Source organism: Kogia breviceps, chromosome 8, assembly GCF_026419965.1.
Source record: "Kogia breviceps isolate mKogBre1 chromosome 8, mKogBre1 haplotype 1, whole genome shotgun sequence".
NCBI lineage: Eukaryota > Metazoa > Chordata > Mammalia > Artiodactyla > Physeteridae > Kogia > Kogia breviceps.
In genome coordinates this window covers 33,601,947-33,622,038 of record NC_081317.1, presented here as the reverse complement: position 1 = coordinate 33,622,038, position 20,092 = coordinate 33,601,947, and the positions used below count along the sequence as shown (strand labels likewise).

Sequence of the window (20,092 nt, the reverse complement as noted above, 5' to 3'; positions counted from 1 at the left end):
CCTGGGTGACCTCCCCTGCCTGAGTCCCCACAGGGAGAGATGAGAACACTCCCAGGTGAGGGAAGGACCTGGGGGCTGCACAGCGGCCCCTGGGGGGCCCAGAGGCAAACTTGCTACAGCATGGACACCTGGCCTGCTGCTGATGGACATGTCCGAAAAACACAAAGCAGACCCCATCGTTTCACATGCACAGAGAAAGTCTTGGAAGGGTACCCGCATCTGCCTCTGTTCAGATGAGGAGGAGCCAGAGGCAGAGAGGATCAATGGGTCTGACAACAGCTTCTGACCAACAGGACACAACCGCTTCTGAACACGACCGTCCCCCCCCCCCCGCCCAACTCCAAGCTTCCCTGACCCCTCCACTGGCCGCAAGGAGGGTTCTGTGCCCAGAGCCTCACCCCCACATCTGCTCTTCCCTGGGGGCCGGCCCTTCTACTGCTCCGATGGCTGGCCTGTCCTGGCACCCGCCCCGCGGAGGCGTCCAGGCTTTACCCTCCCTCCCCCAGCTCTCCATCCTGTGCATGGTTGCCTCACCCACCCCAAGTTACCTCCTCACCTCCTGAAGCTGCCTGCAGCTCCACCCCAGGTGCCCCCACCCATCTCCAACCTCTCTCATCTTCTCTGAGCTTCATTGAAGCTGGGACCTTCTTTCTGTACTTCAAAGCTTAACACAGGTTTTATTTTCCTAGAGTCTTGTCTCCTGTTCAGTTCAAGGCAGCAAATTGAAAACCTTCTCTCGGCTTTAGCTCTGGGCTGGGCTAGCTGCCCCCACATCCCCAAAGCCATGGCCCTCAGCACCCAAGCTCAAGCTCCCTCCAGCCCTCGCAGCCAACCCAGATTGCACCTAGTGGGCACACTTCAGGGTCTTCCAACTGCTCTGCATGCCCTCCTCTCTACAATCTTTGCCCAAAGTCCCCCTGACTCTCAGCCCTCAGGGGCTGCAACCAGCTTTGAATTTCCCTCCAGTCTCTCACAGGCATGTACTCAGTCTCCTCTCAGACCACAAAGCTCCTTGGTCACCCAGAAATCAGCAGACTGAGGACCCCTAGAGGGCTTGGCAAATGCCAGGGCACGTGGGACAGGAGGGGTTGCCCTGGGGCATCCCACCCTGTTAGAGCAGCAGGAGTTCAGGCTGAGCCTGCACACGCCCCCAGTTGGAGGCCTGTGGGTGAGAGGGCCCAGGGCAGGGACCCACAGCACAGTCTCTGACCAGCAACCTCAGACCATGTGGGGGCCAAGCTGTGGCCCGAAGACTAGGAACTCAGCCAAGGTGTGCCTAAAAGGGCCAGGATGTGAAAACAAGTAGTACCATCAGATTCACAGCATCAGAGGAAATAAGGCCTTACAGGCCAGCAGGTACCACTACCTAAAATCAACCTGCCTAGGCCTGGTCCCTGTCTTCACCAAGCCGTGCCTCACACATTCCTTTCCTCCTGGCCACAGAGACAGAAGTAAAACATAAACCCTTTGTCCCTACTGTGCCTCAAAAAAAATTTTTTTTTATCCTGGAATAATAATTAACAATGATGCAAATGAAAACCCTTAGAAAAAGAAAGCAGAACCACGTGGGTAGAAAGGTAGCACGGCAATGACCTCAGGGGCGTACATGGTGCTGATCACTCGCACACTTTTATTCTAAGTGTCCTGCTCTAACCTGCTTCCCATGCCCGGCCAGCCACCCTCCCGGCAGTGATAGACATACTTGTCCGACCATGAGACACCTGGAGACCCAGGTGCCCTCATCACAGCTTCTCAGGCAAGAGCCAGGCACACACGGGCAGAAGAGGACCAGTGAGTGATGCCGTGAGGTAAGCAGGGAGCCAGGATGCATGCAGGCTTCCCAGACCCCCACCCAACTTAGCAACTAACCAGTAGCCCCATGACACTCGAGCTGAAATAGGGCCCCTGTTAGTGGACAAGAAGCACTGGGCAGTCCCTGAGCATTTCTACGTGGTCCTATGCCTCCAACCTGTCCCTCCCACAGGAGGGTGCCAAAGTCCACCTGATGGGGATGGACACTGAACTCTGATGGATGCCTGCCATGGACGTGGCCTCAGATCACAACAAGCACAATGTATCTTTATTGTACCAGCAAAAGCCACATGCCCTAGACCAGCATGTACAATCCAACTGGTTAAAAGCTTAACTTTTCTGTTGAAAAACAAAAACCTGAAAACCTCACAGCTTTTGAATCATTTGCCAATTGAGCTGAGGAATGAAAACGATTTTGGACAGCCTGAGCAGATGTGCCATTCCTGGACATGGAGTCCTTGGGTACTAGGAGGGTGTTCCAGGGAGTCTGAGGATGACTGGGACTTGAGTTTTGGTTTAGCAGAGCTTTGAGGAACTGAATAATTGACTTCATCTCTGAGGTCGGTGAGATGAGAGGGAAATACACCAAGTAAAGTGCTCCAGCTAGAGAGAAGACCAGGAGGGGCCAGGCCCAGAAAGAGAGGCGCAGCAGGAGGCTGGGAATCACATCTCTCAGGGTTAGAGAGATTTCTGACGTGACCAGGATAGAGAGGGGGGCTGGGACATCCTAGCTGGAGCACGTTCTCTCAGCATTTCCACATGCAGGGAGTGGGGCAGTGGGTTAACAGTACTGGATGTTGTGATACGGCCCTTGTACAGAAGTTACACCCTCCAGTGACCTTCTAGAACTGTCTCAGCTTGCTACATGCATGTCTTCAGAGTCCAGACACGTGTGAAACACACCATGCGTCTAGAGAAGGCCGGGGTTGTCTTTTTGTTGTCGCTGGAGCTGGGGACAGCGGACGTGTAAATTTGCCACAATCGCAACAGAAATAAAACTACATCCAACATAAAAAAAGAAAAAAACACTAAACAAACGAGTGACGAGAGAAATGCAGAGCACCTGGGGGCCTGGCGGCAGAGCGCCCAAGGCCAGGAGTGGGTGAGCCACTGCACATGCTTTTGGTGTCCGGGCATGAGCCAGCCAAGAGCATGCACTGGCGCTTTCTGGGGCCAGAAGGGTGGGCATGGACGGGGTTCCGTTTCTTGTATTAAATAGGTGATTTCAATGGGGTGGGGTAGGCATCCTACAGAATGTATGGAAGGTAATGAAGACAGGGAGGGGCAGGGAGAAACCAAGGGCCAGGAGGTGATAAAATACAAAAGAACAAATACAGACAGATGGACACAGACACGGGTCCACTGAGGAATCGAGCGCGAGGTTTGCTACTAGACTTATAGGTCACTCTCTCAGACGTTGGGTGGTAAACCGTCCAGCCTGCAAATGAATATAGAGGGAAGAAAACAAAGAGACAGGCATCAAGTACAGTCTCTGGGATTCCTCCTACACACCACAAGCCATATCAGCCTCTTCACTTAGCATCCACGGCTCCACCTAGCCCAGCCCAGAGGACCACAGCCACTGACCATGTAATGCAAAGGAGGCAGTGTTGGAACGGAAGAGAAGCGGACCCCAGGAGAGCGTGCGGGGCAGGGTGGGGGGGTGGGCACCGGCAGCGGTCACCACGACTTCTCTGGACAGAGATGGTGGGGGTGGAGCACCTCATCGCGTAGCTGCTACGTCCACGGCAGCGGTGACGAGCATTTCCTCCTCAAGGCCAATCTCCCAGCTCGAGAGCTGTGCCCTCGTCCCCCCAGCTGGCCCTCCTGACGGAAGGACCCATGTTTAGTGGGGAATGGGGTGGGACGGGGTGGGCCAGTGCCTGGGAACCGGCGCAGAGCACACAGCAGATGCCACATCTGACCTCTCACTGGTCCTGGCGCCTTCCCCAGGCCGGCTCTTGCAAAGCGCACCTCCCTCTGAGCCACTTACAGCAAGACTCGATGATGGGCAGGCCATCCACTTTTTTCATTCAAAAGCTACGTCTATTATTTTTTTCCTTAAGAAGCTGTCGGCAGCCTTGGCCGCAGCTCACGTCCCCTCTATGCCACACGAGCCCTATGAGGCTAGCACATGCTCGGAGACGGGCGAGCTGGGAATCACCTGGGCCATGCGCTCCGCCTCCATCACTGGCCAAGCCGGAGCAGATGTCTGCAGTCAGGGAGGCCCGCACGGAGCAAGGCTGCTGGGTCTGAACTGCCTTCCCACATGGGTCTGAAGCTGCTGCGGGCCCTGCCCCAGCTTGGGCAGGGTCCTTAGCAGGAGGGGCTCTGCTGCAGTCTGACAAGTGACCTGGGTTGGGGGGAGAAGGGGTGACAGGCACGATGAGGCACCACCGGACAGACCAGCCAGCTCAGGCCATGTCTATCCTCCCTGCTCTTTGCTGGGTGACCTTGGGGAAGCTGAGTCCCTGCAGGCAACAGGGGCATGGCTGGGTCACCCATGTGGGGGTGTCAGGAAGATCAAAGAAAATGACCACTCTTTCCACTAATCACCAACACTGTGCCAGCCTGTGTTGTGCAAGTGCAGTGAAAAGACCACAGCACACCTGGAGATGCACACCTAGGCTCAAAGGGGACCTGTGGATTTCCTCTCTCATAAGTCTCATGTTAGCTTTAGGAATCGGCATGGAATTCATATAGTTTTGTGCAATCCTTGTAATTCTTGGATGTGTGCCCTGCAGGTTATCTGTAACATGGAGATGGAGGGCTTAAGGTCAACTCACTGCTGGCTTCCTACCTGGCACATTTGGGGGTTTCAGCTCACTGGGTCCCCACCCCAGAGTGTGGGGGCTTGGGGTCAGGGTGCACTCTCAGTGCCTGGGCACTGCGGTTAAGGGCTGGGGGTGGGGGAGCCTTACCATCCTCTCCCCCGGCCCAAGGCAGCTGTTCGACCCCCTCTGTCAGGGGGTGACATACGCCTGAGAAACGGGGTCAGAGGAAGCAGCCCCCATCCCAGGCAGCATTCTGCAAGGACGAGCACACTGCAACCCACAGGTGGCAGAGGACTCCACGAAAGCCTGCCCCTCAGTCCTTCCTTCGGGGCAGGAGGGGCGGAGGCCCCAACTCTCCCAGGCCTGAAAAGGCTTCCCTGCTCCAGTGGAAGGAGATTCAAGAAGCGCTTTTTCAGGGCCTAGTGCCTGCCTCCCGCCTGCCCCGCTCCCACGCCTGAGGGCGGCCAGGAGGGCCCTGGGCCAACCTGTGCTGGAGGCCACGACCTTGAGCTGCTGCACCAGGGGGTTTAGCAACTTCCCCGCCTTCAGCTTGCTCTTGCTGGTCTTTCTCCGGCGGCCGACTGGAGGTGCGGTGTGGAAGAGACCCAGGTTGGGGGGCAGCGGCTTGCCTAGGCGGCGGTATAGGGCCTCGATCTCCTGCTTCTGCTGACTCTGTAGCTCCGAGATCTCCTTCAGATGCCTGCAGGAGGGAAGGGAAGAGGCAAGCCAGGTAGGCATTCTGCTTGATTCCAACACGAGGCCCCTGCATGAGAGCCCGGGGCTGGCAGGACAGGTGTGAGGAGTGGGGCGGGGAGCCCACAGGATAGCCTGGCCAGATGGGCCACGCACAGGGGACACAGGGGCATTTAAATATCACTTTCTGTTTACATCTAAGCCAAGTGGGAGAATGACTGGGGGCCTCTGGCATCAACACACCCAGCAACAGAGAACTGCATGAAGGCCAGACTAAGGAGATTCAAGTTTTCTGATATCCAGACTTGTAACACTGCTGTGTTTTTTAGTGGTAGGGGGAGTGGTATGAACAACTTCACACATTTATGCTTACAACACAAACCCTAATCATGAACATGGGTGAAACAGCAAATAATCAGTGCTCTGAACTGGAGGGTTGCCTCCGCTTATCAGGCAAATAAGTGTTACTTCCTCCATGTGAGGGAACAGGGCCCAAGAGGCCTCTCAGAGGAGAGGAAGCCTGCACAAGCAAGTCTACAGAAAACGTGTTATTATCCAGGGACCCAGGGCTCCAGCCCTGGCCAGTGGAGCTTCCAGCTCAGGCTGACCCCACAAACAACACCATCCCTGGGAATAGAGTCAAGTTGACAGGTCACATGGGTAGGAAGCTGCCATGAAGACTCGGGTAGAATCACTGGTTGTGGGCAAGGGCAGTTTCTAGAACAGTCCAGGAAAGGGCCGGGTGGTCCCTGCTGGCTTCCTCAGGGAGCATGCAGCTAGAACTAGTGTTGGGGCAGGGGAAGGGGAGAGCAGGGGCTGAGGTGAGGGCGTGGCTGGGGTTCTCCTTGCAGAGCCAATAGTGGGAGAGAGGCATGGGCTCCTCCTGCCCACGTCTCCATCTCTGGGCCCACTCCAAGAGCCCATGGCCACTCCTTCCCAAGGACACCAGCCTCTCCCCACCTTAGTAACTGTACAGTGGGGCCGTCTTGCCCTGAAGGAGACTTCATGGTGTAGCTGTACCTCAGTGACCCTGACCACAGCAGGGGCAGGTAAAACTTGCAGGGGGAGAGAGCGAGTGTGAGCAAGACCTGTGTGTGAGACCAAAGGAGGAAAGGGAGGTGTGGCCTTCAGAGACCAGGGACCAGATCTGACGGCAGGGACATCGCCTGTACCCTGTCACCCGGCCCAGGCAGCTCAAAGTGCACATGGCAGGACCTGGACTTCAGCTGCCGGACACTTCCCTGATACCATGGCACGGACCTGACCTGGTCCACAGGACCTACTTCTCTCGAAGACTCTGCAACTCCTTCCTGATATCAGCATCCTCGATCTCTGAGTCATTGTCACTGCTGATGTAGGATGACTGGGAGTGGAAGGAGGTCACGCTGATGGTGGGGACCTTCATGCCCATCCTGCTGGGTGTCTCCAGGCCTGGGGAGCCAGCCCGAGAGGACCTGTGCAGGAAGGCAGTGGCCTTCTTCACAAAGTCACTGGCCACACCACCACCGCTGCCAGGCAGGGAGGTGTGCTTCTGCATGGGGGGCCTCCTTCGAGGGCACTCGTCCCCAGAGTCACTGGACATGGGCTCACCCATGCCGACCTCGATGGAGGAGGCCGTCTGTGCCCGCCGCACAGCCAGCTTCATGTCTGGGCTGCAAGGGACCTCGTCCAGGTACACGTCAGGTGGGGCTGAGTACCGCAGGCTACTGGGGGAGGCCAGAGTCCACTCATCCTGGGTGCTGACCACTGAGAACCGGCCCACGGTTTTGGCTGGCGAGCTGCCATCCTGCTGCCCTGGCCACTTCTGAGGGGATCCCGAGACCAGAGTGCTGTGTGTCTGGGGGTGGCTCTCCTGGCCACGCTGAGTCAATGTCCCTGGGCAGCTCTGCGTGGACTCAGCCAAGGTTTCCCCAGGGACCCTGCTGGTCCAATCTGTGGGCTCCAGACGTGCAGGGATGGCAGAAGCAGGGGCATCCTTGGGAAACAGTGGAAAGGAAAATATTCCACACAAACACCATCAGAGAGCAAGCCCGCCGACCCACTGAGCGTCTCACTGGAGAAAACTCCTTACCTGGGGGACACTGGATACTACAGGCAAATCTGAGGCCACCTGTCCTCCTTCACAGCCCAGCATGCTGCTCAAAGACGATTCTGCTGTAGGAACGTCAAAATCATTACTCAGGCTGGTACAGAGAACAAGGGCAGGAATGGCCCCAAAGCAGCCAGTCAGAAGAGAAAGGGAGCAGCAGTAAGAAGGTGTGTGTGTAGCTAGGAAAACGAAAACTACTGACATCCTAACCCTGTCACTTCACAGGAGACTCTCTAGAACCCAGAAAAGTGGGGAGACATCAGCCCAACACCACTCAGGTCCCTGGAGACCCCCTGCTCCAGACCCTCAGGAGCAGCCAGGCCCTCTACATACCTGATGACTATCACCTGTCTCACCTGTCCTCTCTATACCCCTGATGATGTCACCCTGTCTCACCTGATATCTCTATCACCTGATGGCATCACCTTCTCTCTCCCTGACATGTTCCGATGATAAAAGGGTCTTATGAGGTCCTGGAAGATCAGATCAATAAGGCTAATTCCTAACCCTGCTGCTCCAATGTCTAGGGAAGGTCCCCGTCATCTGAGGCTGTCTCAGTTCCCCATCTACAGGTGGTATTTCTGATCACCCTTCCCAGGTTGCTGTGCAACAGAAGCAGAAGGACCTCATGTGTGGGAGTCTGGCCTGAGCTGAGACCTGCACATAGCAAGAGAAAGCTGAGGCTGTGCGTTAGCCGGAGCTGGACTGACATGCTGTGGGGGGTTGGGGGTGGTGATGGGCTGACAGAGCCTCCAGCCAGGCTGGGGGGCTGCCCCCCTCACAGATTCCTGGGAAGACCTAGACCCATCTGTCATGCAACCCCAACCCTAAGCAACACATGACACTCCTCCCCACGTGCCTGTGGTGGGGATACTCCAACCTTGCTTTGCATACTTCCAGGGACAGGAGGCTCATTACCAACAGCTCTGACTGCCAGAAAAGTTCACTGCTTCCAAACTAGAATCTGTCTCCTTAGATCTCTCCTATGAGTTTTGTACTCTGGAAGGTTCCAGCACTTGAAGTCACTGATGCTGCAGAAGGAGGCCCATGGTACACATCTCACGGACAGAAGTCAGAAGGAGATGGAGCAGGCACTCAGGTACAACCTCTCGCCTTCTCCCTTCCCCAGCACACTCCTGCTTCACCCCATGACCCTCATCTTCCTCACGTAAACATCATAGGCTACAGCTTCTGACCCCAATTACAGCTGCCCTACCCCTCTCAAGTGTGGCATCTATAAGAGAATGCCCTGTCCAGGGGTCCGGCCAGAATCCAACGGTCCACTCCCCTTGCTCTGTGAACTGGGAGGCTGGCCTGACACTGACACACACCCAGGGTCCCATTACAAGGTCAGCTGGATCCTTATCTTGCTAATCTCCCAAGAAATTCCAGGCCAAGAAGGAACCAACACCTTAGAAGGTCAGACCAACTCCCTTGGGCTGAAACACAGGTGTTCAGATAATGAAATGAGAACTAGAGCGAGAGTTCCTGCAGAGATGCATAATACCCAGGAGCCATGGAGGAAATCCTGTTTCAGAACTTCACAGATGGCTCCAGCCTGGCAGCTTCCATGGACCTGTTGGAAATCCCCAGCCCCAGCCCTGTACTCTGTCCAAAATATAAATAGTCATCTTGTAACCTTCTAAAGAAATGGAAGCTAGGGGTGTCCACCAGAACATACTGAGAGCACTGGGGGACCAGACAGGCCCTGATAACATCCCAACACGCAGTCAACAGGGCTTTCACCCATTTCCACAGACAGAGGACTTTCTCTCACTGGAGTGTGAATACATGGTTTGTGCTAGAAGTCAGTGGGTTTTAACTAAGGCTTTATCATGACAAGCTCCTGCCACATCTGGATCCCATCCAAGATGCTGTGGGGATGAAGGGTAAAGAGACAGAATGTTTCAGAGTAAGGAAGCCTGGTAGCGCCTATGGTTTGTTACCTGTCATTGGCAAGGACGTGGCCTGCTCCAACGTGACATCTAACCCAAGGGCTGCTTCTGACTTTTCCAACTGAAGAAAGAAACAAAAAGGAAAGAGCTGTGAGCCTCACTTGCTAACACATCTACAGCAAAACTGCAAATCCTCTCCTCCAGTCCAAAGGCTGGGCTCCTCCTCCCTAGGCCACTCGAGCAAAACACGCACAGGTGAGTCAAGCAGGGGTCCCCGAGAACAGGACGGCCTGGGCTGGGGTAAGGCGGCTCTATATGGCCAGGATGCCTACTGGCCTGGGTTAGAGTCAGTCCCCACCCCTGTCCAGACCCCCACCTGGGGAAAGTGCCTCTGGGTGAGGTGGTACTCACCGCAGGCTGGGACAGCAGGGCCAGGTCACCCCCAGAGGCCTCTGTGCGGGGTTCGTCCCCTCTTGGGGGCTCCAGGGTGAAGTCTCGGTCACCTGGCTCCACAGGGGTCCCGGCCAAGGCTGAGGAGGTGGGCACATGCTCCTGGTAGAGCAGAGTCCGCAGCTTCTCATCCAGGCTCTTGATGGTGTTGTCCACGAAGCCCACCCTTGGGGGTGGCCCTTCCCCATCTGACTCCAAGGCTGAGGGCGGCTGAGGGGGGGCGGCAGGTGCCAGTGGGGGACTGGGAAGTTGGGGAGTGGCCAGGCTGATGGCCCCCACCACAGAGGGGAGTGGAGGAAGGGGCTGGCCCAGGGTGGGCTGAGGGGCCCCGCCAGGGGCACCAGACACAGGGGCCAAAGGCAACAGGGGCTCCCCCCTGGTGCTGGGCTCTCTGGCTGAGCCAGGATCCCCCAGACCTGTGGGGTGGGATGGGGCCTCCAGAGATGGGGCACAAGGCCCTCGGCCTGTGCCAGGGGCCTGTGCAGCAAGCTGGGCATCATGAGTCTCCACTAGTGGCCAGGGGGTCTTATGCTCACTGGCCGGCCCCTGAGGGGTCCCTGGGACCCCTGCCTGCATGGTAGCCCCTGTTGCTGGCTCTGGCTTAGGAATGGCAGCTGGTGGGGCCATGTCTTGGGGCACAGCAGTCACGGGAGGGGATGATGGCACCAAAGGGGATGGTGCACCACCAGGAGGGTCCCTGGGGCCTGCTTGGCTCAAAAGCTGCAGACTAGCCGAGAAGCTGGGTTTTTCCTTTGAAGACAGCTGGTCTTTACAGAACACTGGATCTAGAAGAAATAGGAAAAATGCCTCTATACTAACCTATTCTGGTCCTATTTACCTGGCACTTTGCTAGCCAAAAAGATGCTTTCTATGTATGAGCTGGCGGTGCCCTACACACCAGTACTCTCTCCTTTTCTCAGACGTGTCAACTTCATGCATGTGCTGGCCTCTGCCTGAGACATCTTGTACAGGTCTTCCCACAGCCCCACTTCCCACCTCAGGCTATGCACCCGCAGTGTCTTATTCAGCTCCACTAGCACACCCACACCTTCCTTCTGATTTTTCTGTAGCACTAAGCCATCAGGCATAACCACCCATCACCTGTCTGTCAACTGTCATTCCAGCTCCATAAATATATGGCTCTGGTCACCCTTGCACTGGCCCATTCCACAAAATTGTAAAATGAAATTATAAAACCTAAGTAGTGAGCTGTACACACTCCCCTGCCCTGGAGTGAGCAGGAACTTCTGATGAACCAGACACCATGCTTTGGTAAGATCAGAAGCTCAGACCAGAGAGAGGGGATCAAGATGGAGGAATAGAAGGACACCTTCTACTAGTTCACCTCCCTCTACGAACACTTCAAAAATATATCAAATGGGGAGCAATTCTCACTAAAATCAAACCAAAGACTGGCAGGAAGACTCTTATACAACCAAGGCTGTAAAGATACACATGGAGTTGGGTAAGAAGCGATCAGGTCAGAACTGGCACCCCTAGGAGGGGACACAGAAGTAGAGAGGGATTACAAGGGCTTGGAGATCCTCCCTGGGGAGTGAGCCATTTGAACACATATTGGGCTATAACAAACCTAGAATTTGCTTGTGAAGAGTGTGAACATTCTTGCTTACTCTTAGGAACAAGACAGAAGAAGCATATTAAAACTGACTGGGACTCTGGTCAATTGTTCCAACACGTGCCCTAGCCCACACTGAACACCCACTCTGGCACCTCTAGCTCCAGGACAGCTTCCCACTAGGTCAAAGGCTGCTGTCATGGAGGAAAGTGTGCATTTGTGGGAGACAGAGCCGGCTCTGACCCAGCCCTGCATCTGAATGGGGTGGGAGCAGCCACTATTGGTGTTCACAGCGGTGGCAAATCAGTCCAGACTGGAGCTCTGACTGGTGTGCAGGGACAGCACCAGCACACACACTGGCCTACATCAGCACCACTCAGACACTCTTGCTCCAGCATGGATCTCCACTGGTGCAAAGGTGCCATTGTCAGGAGGGTGAAGAGCACACACTTAGAGGGAAAGGAGGTAGCTCAGACCCCACCCTCAGGGATTTGGCTCCAGACCTTGGGACCAGACCCCGCTCCTAACAGGGTAGTGATGACCACTGAGCATAGAAGCAGCCCCAGATCATATCTGGCTCTGCCTCCACCATCTCCATCTCCAACCCCACCTACCACCAAGGTGATACCAGTCAGCACACTCTGGGGGAAGACATGACCAATGCTCACTTCAGATCCAGCTCTCCCGCCAAAACCACTGGGCAGACAGACTGCACAGAGATGCTCCTACACAAGTACAACCCTCCAAGACCAAGACAGGTAACTGTTTCACCTAATTTCATAGAGACAAAGAACGTTAAGCAAAATGCAAATACAGAGGAATTTGTTTGAAATGAAAAAATGATGAAAATAAAGAAACCTGAAAAATCAACTAATGAAAGAGATAAATAATTTACCAGAAAGAGTTCAAGGCATTAGTAAAAAGAATGCTAAATGAACTAAAGAAAAGAATAGATGAACACAGTAAGAATTTTAACGAAGAAGTAGAAAATATAAAAAATAAACAGTCAGAGATGAAGAATACAACAACTGAAATGAAAAACACACTAGAAAGATTTAATAGACTAAGTGATACAGAAGAATGCATAAGAGATCTGGAAGAGAGAATAATGGAAATCATCCAATCAGAACAGAAAAAGAATATAAAAAAATGAGAACACTTTAATGGACCTCTAGGACAACAAGCATACTAACATTTTCATTATAGGGGCTCCAGAAGGAGAAAAGAGAGAGAAAAGTGTCAAAAATGTATTTGATGAAATTATGGCTGAAAACTTCCTGAACCTGCAGAAGGAAACAGATATCCAGGTACAGTAAGCAGAGAATGTCCCAAACAAGATGAACTGAAAGAGACACACACCAAAATGTACCATAATTAAAATGGTAAAGGTTAAAGACAAAGAGACAATTTAAAGGCAGCAAGAAAAAAACAGAGTCATATACAAAGGAACACACATAAATCTACCAGTTGATTTTTCTGCAGAAACTTTGCAGGCCAGAAGGGAATGGCATGACATACTTAAAGTGCTGAAAGGGCAAACACTACAACTTAGGATACTCTACCCAGCAAGATTATCATTCAGAATTAAAAGAGTGATAAAGAACTTCTCAGATAATGAAAAACTAAAAGAGTTCATCAATACTTAAACCACCCCAAAAGAAGTCTTAAAAGGTCTTCTCCAAGTGGGAAAAAAAAAGGCTATAACAAGATGTAAAAATTTATAGGAAAGGAAAAATCCCACTAGTGAAGGCAAATATATAGTAAAGGCTGTGGATCAGCTGCTTACATAAGTTAGTACAAGTTTAAAAGACAAAAATTAGAAAGTCAACTATAACTACAATAAACAGCTAAGGGATAAACATGAAGATGTAAATATGACATCAAAAACACAAAATGTGGCAACTATCCTGGCAGTCCAGTGGTTAAGACTCCATGCTTCCACTGCAGGGGGCACAGGTTTGATCCCTGGTCATGGAACTAAAAAATGTATATTTTTTAGAATGTGTTTGAACTTAAATGGCTACCAGTTTTAAAACAAGTAGATACATAGGTCAACATATATGAACCCCAAGGTAACCACAAATCAAAATCCTACAATAGATACACAAAAAATAGGGGGAAAGTAACACATACCACTAAGGAAAATCATCAAACCACAAGGCAAGAAACTAAAAGAAGAAGAAAAGAATATAGAATGACAAAAACAACCAGAAAACAAGTAACAAAATGGCAGTTAAGTACATACCTATATGTAATTACTTTAAATGTCAATGGACTAAGTGTTCCAATCAAAATACATAAAGTGGATGACTGGATAAAATACAAGACCCATCTATGTGCAAGAGACTCTCTTTAGAGTGAAAGACACACAGACTAAAAGTGAGGAGACAGAAGGAGATATTTCATGGAAATGAAAATGATAAGAAAGCTGGTAGTGATACTCATATCTTACAAATTAGACTTCAGAAGAAAGTGTAAAAGTGGAGAGAAGGGCATTATATAGTGATCAATACAAGAAGAGAATATAACATTCATTAATATATACGCACCCAATATAGGTGCACCTAAATATGGAAAGCAAATATTAACAGACAGAAAAAGGAGAAATTGACGATAGAATAATAGTAGGAGACTATAACACCCTACTTACATCAAAGGACATATAATATAGAAAGAAAATCAATAAGGAAATAGTGGTCTTAAATGACACATTTGACCAGTTGGCCTTAATAGATACCTACAGGACACTCCATCCAAAAACAGCACAATATACATTCTGTTCAAGTGCATGTGAAACATTCTACAGGATAGATCACAGGCAAGGACACAAAACAAGTCTTAACAAATTTAGAAAACCGAAATTACATCAAGCATTTTTTCTGACAACCAAAGTATGAAACCAGGATTCAATTACAGGAAGAAAAATGGAAAAAACAAAAACATATGGAGACTAAACAATATCCTATTATAAAAACAATGGGTCAACAAAGAAATCAAAGAGGAAATCAGAGAACATCTGGAGAAATGAAAATAAAAACACAACTTTCAAAAATCTATGTGAGGGGGCTTCCCTGGTGGCGCAGTGGTTGAGAATCCGCCTGCCGATGTAGGGGTCACGGGTTCGTGCCCCGGTCCGGGAAGATCCCACATGCCGCAGAGCGGCTGGGTCCGTGAGCCATGGCCGCTGAGCCTGCATGTCCGGAGCCTGTGCTCCGCAACAGGAGAGGCCACGACAGTGAGAGGCCTGCGTACCACACACACACACACACAAAAAAATCTATGTGAGGGCTTCCCTGGTGGCGCAGTGGTTGAGAATCCGCCTGCTGATGCAGGGGACACAGGTTTGTGCCCCGGTCTGGGAAGATCCCACATGCCGCGGAGCGGCTAGGCCCGTGAGCCATGGCCGCTGAGCCTGCGCATCTGGAGGCTGTGCTCCACAACCGGAGAGGCCACAACAGTGAGAGGCCCACATACCACAAAAAAACAAAAAACAAAAACAAAACAAACACAAAAATCTATGTGACACTGAAAAGTGGTTCTAAGAGGGAAGTTTATAGCAATATAGGCCTATAAAAGAAAGAAAAATCTCAAATAAATAATCTAATTTACTGTCCAAAGGAATTAAAGAACAAACAAAGACAGAAGTCAGCAGAAAAAAGAAATAATAAAGATCAGAGAAGAAATGAATAAAACAGAGACCAAAAACAACATAATAACCAATGAAAACAAGAGCTGGGTTTTCTTTTAAAAAGACAAACAAAATTGATAAGCCTTTATCCAGGCTCATTAAGAAAAAAAGAGAGAAGACTCAAACAAAATAAGAAAATGAAAGAGAAATTACAACTGATATCACAGCGGTACGAAAAATCATAACAGTTATACAGCAACAAACCAGACAACGTAAAAGTGCATAAAAAATCCTAGAACCATACAATCTTCTAAGACTGAATCAGAAAGAAATAGACAATCTGAACAGACTGGTCACTAGTAGTGAAACTGAATTCATAATCAAAAAACTCCCAGCAAACAAAGGTCCAGGACCAGATAGATGGCTTCACAGGGAAATTCTATCAAATACATAAAGAAGAGCAAATACCTAGACTTCTCAAGCTATCCCAAGAACTGACAAGGAGAGAACATTCTCAAATTCATTCTACGAGGCCACCATCACCCTGATACCAAAACCAGACAGAGGTCACAAAGAAAGAAAACTACAGACCAGTATCACTGATGAACAAAGATGCAAAAATCCTCAACAAAATACTAGCAAAAAGAATCCAACAGCACATTAAAAGGATCATACACCATGATCAAGTGGGGTTTATTCTAGGAATGCAAGGATTCTTCAATATATGTAAATCAATCAATGTGATAAACCATATTAACAAATTGAAGGAGAAAAACCATATAATCATCTCAATAGATGCAGAAAAAGCTTTTGACAAAATTCAACACCCATCTATGATAAAAACCCTGCAGAAAATAGGCATAGAGGGAACTTACCTCAACATAATAAAGGCCATATATGACAAACCCACAGCCAACATCGTTCTCAATGGTGAAAAACTGAAACCATTTCCTCTAAGATCAGGAACAAGACAAGGTTGTCCACTCTCACCACTATTATTCAACATAGTTATGGAAGTTTTATCCACAGCAATGAGAGAAGAAAAAGAAATAAAAGGAATCCAAATTGGAAAAGAAGAAGTAAAGCTGTCACTGTTTGCAGATGACATGATACTGTACATAGAGAATCCTAAAGATGCTACCAGAAAACTACTAGAGCTAATCAATGAATTTGGTAAAGTAGCAGGATACAAACCTAATGCACAGAAATCGCTTGCATTCCTATACACTAATGATGAAAAATCTGAAAGAGAAATTAAGGAAACACTCCCATTTACCATTGCAACAAAAAGAATAAAATACCTAGGAATAAACCTACCTAAGCAGACAAAAGACCTGTATGCAGAAAACTATAAGATACTGATGAAAGAAATTAAAGATGATACAAACAGATGGAGAGATATACCATGTTCTTGGATTGGAAGAATCAACATTGTGAAAATGAATCTACTACCCAAAGCAATCTACAGATTCAATGCAATCCCTATCAAACTACCAATGGCATTTTCACAGAACTATAACAAAAAATTTCACAATCTGAATGGAAACACAAAAGAGTCTGAATAGTCAAAGTAATTTTGAGAAAGAAAAATGGAGCTGGAGGAATCAGGCTCCCTGACTTCAGACTATACCACAAAGCTACAGTAATCAAGAGAGTATAGTACTGGCACAGAAACAGAAATATAGATCAATGGAACAGGATGGAAAGCCCAGAGATAAACCCACACATATGGTCACCTTATTTTTGATAAAGGAGGCAAGAACATAGAGTGGAGAAAAGGCAGCCTCTTCAATAAGTGGTGCTGGGAAAACTGGACAGCTACATGTAAAAGAATGAAATTACAACACTCCCTAACACAATGCACAAATATAAACTCAAAATGGATTAAAGACCTACATGTAAGGCCAGACACTATCAAACTCTTAGAGGAAAACATAGGCAGAACACTCTATGACATAAATCACAGCAAGATCCTTTTTGACCCATCTCCTAGAGAAATGGAAATAAAAACAAAAATAAACAAATGGGACCTAATGAAATTTAAAAGCTTTTGCACAGGAAAACCATAAACAAGACAAAAAGACAACCCATAGAATCAGAGAAAATATTTGCAAATGAAGCAACTGACAAAGGATTAATCTCCAAAATTTACAAGCAGCTCATGCAGCTCAGCAAACAACCCAATCCAAAAATGGGCAGAAGACCTAAAGAGATATTTCCCCAAAGAAGATATACAGATTTCCAACAAACACATGAAAGGATGCTCAACATCACTAATCATTAGAGAAATGCACATCAAAACTACAATGAGGTATCACCTCACACCAGTCAGAATGGCCATCAACAAAAAAATCTGCAAACAATAAATGCTGGAGAGGGTGTGGAGAAAAGGGAGCCCTCTTGCACTGTTGGTGGGCATGTAAATTGATACACCCACTATGGAGAACAGTATGGAGGTTCCTTAAAAAAATAAAAATAGAATTACCATACGACCCAGCAATCCCACTACTGGCATATACGCTGAGAAAACCGTAATTCAAAAATAATTACGCACCACAATGTTCATTGCAGCTGTATTTACAATAGCCAGGATATGGAAGCAACCTAAGTGTCCCTCGACAGATGAATGGATAAAGAAGATGTGGCACATATATAATGGAATATTACTCAGCCATAAAAAGAAATGAAATTGAGTTATTTGTAGTGAGGTGGATTAACCTATGGTCTGTCATACAGAGTGAAGTCAGAAAGAGAAAAACAAATACCGTATGCTAACACATATATATGGAATCTAAAAAACAAACAAAAGAATAGTCATGAAGAACCTAGGGGTAAGACAGGAATAAAGATACAGGCCTACTAGAGGATGCACTTGAGGACACGGGGAGGGGGAAGGGGTAAGCTGGGAGGAAGTGAGAGAGTGGCATGGACATATATACACTACCAAATGTAAAATAGACAGCTAGTGGGACGCAGCCGCATTGCACAGGGAGATCAGCTCTGTGCTTTGTGACCACCTAGAGGGGTGGGACAGGGAGGATGGGAGGGAGACACAAGAGGGAGGAGATATGGGATATATGTATACGTATAGCTGATTCACTTTGTTATAAAGCAGAAACTAACACACAATTGTAATGCCAATAAAGATGTTAAAAAAAAATTGAAGGATTTTAAGTTGATACAAAGAAAGAGAAAGATATTGAATGTTCCTGGATTGGAAGAATTAATAGTATTAAAATGGCCATACCGCCCAAAGCAATCTACAGATTTAATTCAATCCCTATCAAAATACCCAGGACATTTTTCACAAAACTAGGACAAATAATCCTAAAATGTATATGGAACCACAAATGACCCCGAATTGCCAAACCAATCTTGAGGGAAAAGGACAAAGCTGGAGGTATCACACCCCCTGCCTTCACACTATACTACAAAGCTACAGTAATCAAAACAGGATGGTACTGGCACAAAAACAGACATATATATCAGTGGAACAGAACAGAGAGCCCAGACACTTATGGTCAATTAATCTACGACAAAGGAGGCAAGAAAATACAATGGAGAAAAGATAGTCTCCAACAAGTGGTGCTGGTAAAACAGGACAGCTACGTGTAAAAGAATGAAATTAGACCATTTTCTCACACTATATACAAAAATAAACCCCAAACTGATTAGCAACTGGAAACCATAAAACTCCTAGATGAAAACATAAGAAGAATACTCTTTGACATAAATCTAAGCAATATTTTTTTGATCTGTCTCCTAAGGCAAAGGAAACAAAAACAAAAATAAACAAATGGGACCTAATTAAATGTAAAAGCTTTTGCACAGCAAAGGAAACCACTGACAAAATGAAAAAATGACCTGCTGAATAGGAGAAAATATTTGCAAATGATATGACAGATAAGGGGTTAAACCCAAAATATATAAATAGCTCATACAACTCAATATGAAAGAAACAAACCATCCAATTTTAAAATGGCTGAAGACCTAAACAGACATTTTTTCAAAGATGTACAGATGGCCAACAGGCATATGAAAAGACGCTCAAAATCACTAGTCATCAGAGAAATGCAAATCGAAACCACAATGAGATATCACCTCATACCTGTCAGAATGGCTATCAAAACAAAGACCACAAATAACAAATGTTGGCAAGGATGTGGAGAAAAAAGAACCATTATACACAGTTGGTGGGAATGTAAATTGGTGTAGCCACCGTGGAAAACAGTATGGAAGTTCCTCAAAAAAATAAAAATAGAACTTCCATGTGATCCAGCAATTCCTCTCCTAGGTACATATCTGGAAAAAATGAAAACACTAATTTGATGTAAAAGATACATGCACCCCCCCAATGTTCATAGCAGCATTACTTACAATAACCAAGATATGGAAATGACCTAAGTGTCCATCAACAGACCAATGGATAAAGAAGATGCATTATACATATATACAATGGAATACTACTCAGCCATTAAAAAGAATGAAATTTTGCCACCTGCAACAACATGGAGGGATCTGGAGGGTATCAGGATTACTGAAATAAGTCAGAGAAAGACAAATACTGTATATTATCACTTATATGTGGACTCCAAAAAATAAAACAAAACAAATAGACTCACAGACATAGAGAATAAACTAGTGGTTACCATTGAAGAGAGGGGAAGGATGGGGAGGGGGAGGGGCAAGATAGGGTTAGGGGATTAAGGCAACAAAATACTATGTATAAAATAAGCTATAAGGATATATTGTATGGCACAGGGAATATATCCAATATTTTATCACAACTTTAAATCAACTATAATCTATAAAAATATTGAATCAGTATGTTTTACACTTGAAACTAATGTAATATTGTATATCAACTATACTTCAATATAGATAGATAGATAAATTGGAGATAATTTTTTTTTTTTTAAAGCTCAGATCAACAGCATCCTGTCAGGGGCTGGAAAGGGATCCTTGTAGGGAGGTACCCTGGGAACCACTTGGTAGAACATAGCTCAACAGCATCCTACCTAGGACCTCTCAGAGCCTCTGTGTGCTCACAGGAGTGGGAAAGTTGAGAGGAGAATGCAGGATGCAGAGTTTCCAATACTTACTTGATCTTCGAGCCTACTTGTCTTTTTTTAAAAAACAAACATTATCCTTTCAATAACACAAACAAAATTTACA

At 48.0% G+C, this 20,092-nt stretch overlaps 1 protein-coding gene across 12 annotated transcripts in view; it reads right to left on the bottom strand.

Moving 5' to 3' along the window:
• WNK2 (WNK lysine deficient protein kinase 2) overlaps nt 1-20,092 on the bottom strand; it is a 150,386-nt gene that overhangs the window by 32,766 nt on the left and 97,528 nt on the right. For 5 of the 12 annotated variants that reach the window (XM_059072915.2, XM_059072919.2, XM_059072914.2 and 2 more), the window contains 7 exons: nt 9,675-10,498; nt 9,315-9,384; nt 7,351-7,433; nt 6,563-7,254; nt 5,072-5,286; nt 3,977-4,165; nt 3,152-3,250 (listed from right to left, as the gene is read on the bottom strand). In XM_059072915.2, coding sequence (XP_058928898.1) covers nt 3,152-3,250; nt 3,977-4,165; nt 5,072-5,286; nt 6,563-7,254; nt 7,351-7,433; nt 9,315-9,384; nt 9,675-10,498 — 2,172 coding nt within the window. The remainder of the gene's footprint in view (nt 1-3,151; nt 3,251-3,976; nt 4,166-5,071; nt 5,287-6,562; nt 7,255-7,350; nt 7,434-9,314; nt 9,385-9,674; nt 10,499-20,092) is intronic. The other 7 variants (XM_059072918.2, XM_067041161.1, XM_067041159.1 and 4 more) reach the window with 3 other exon arrangements.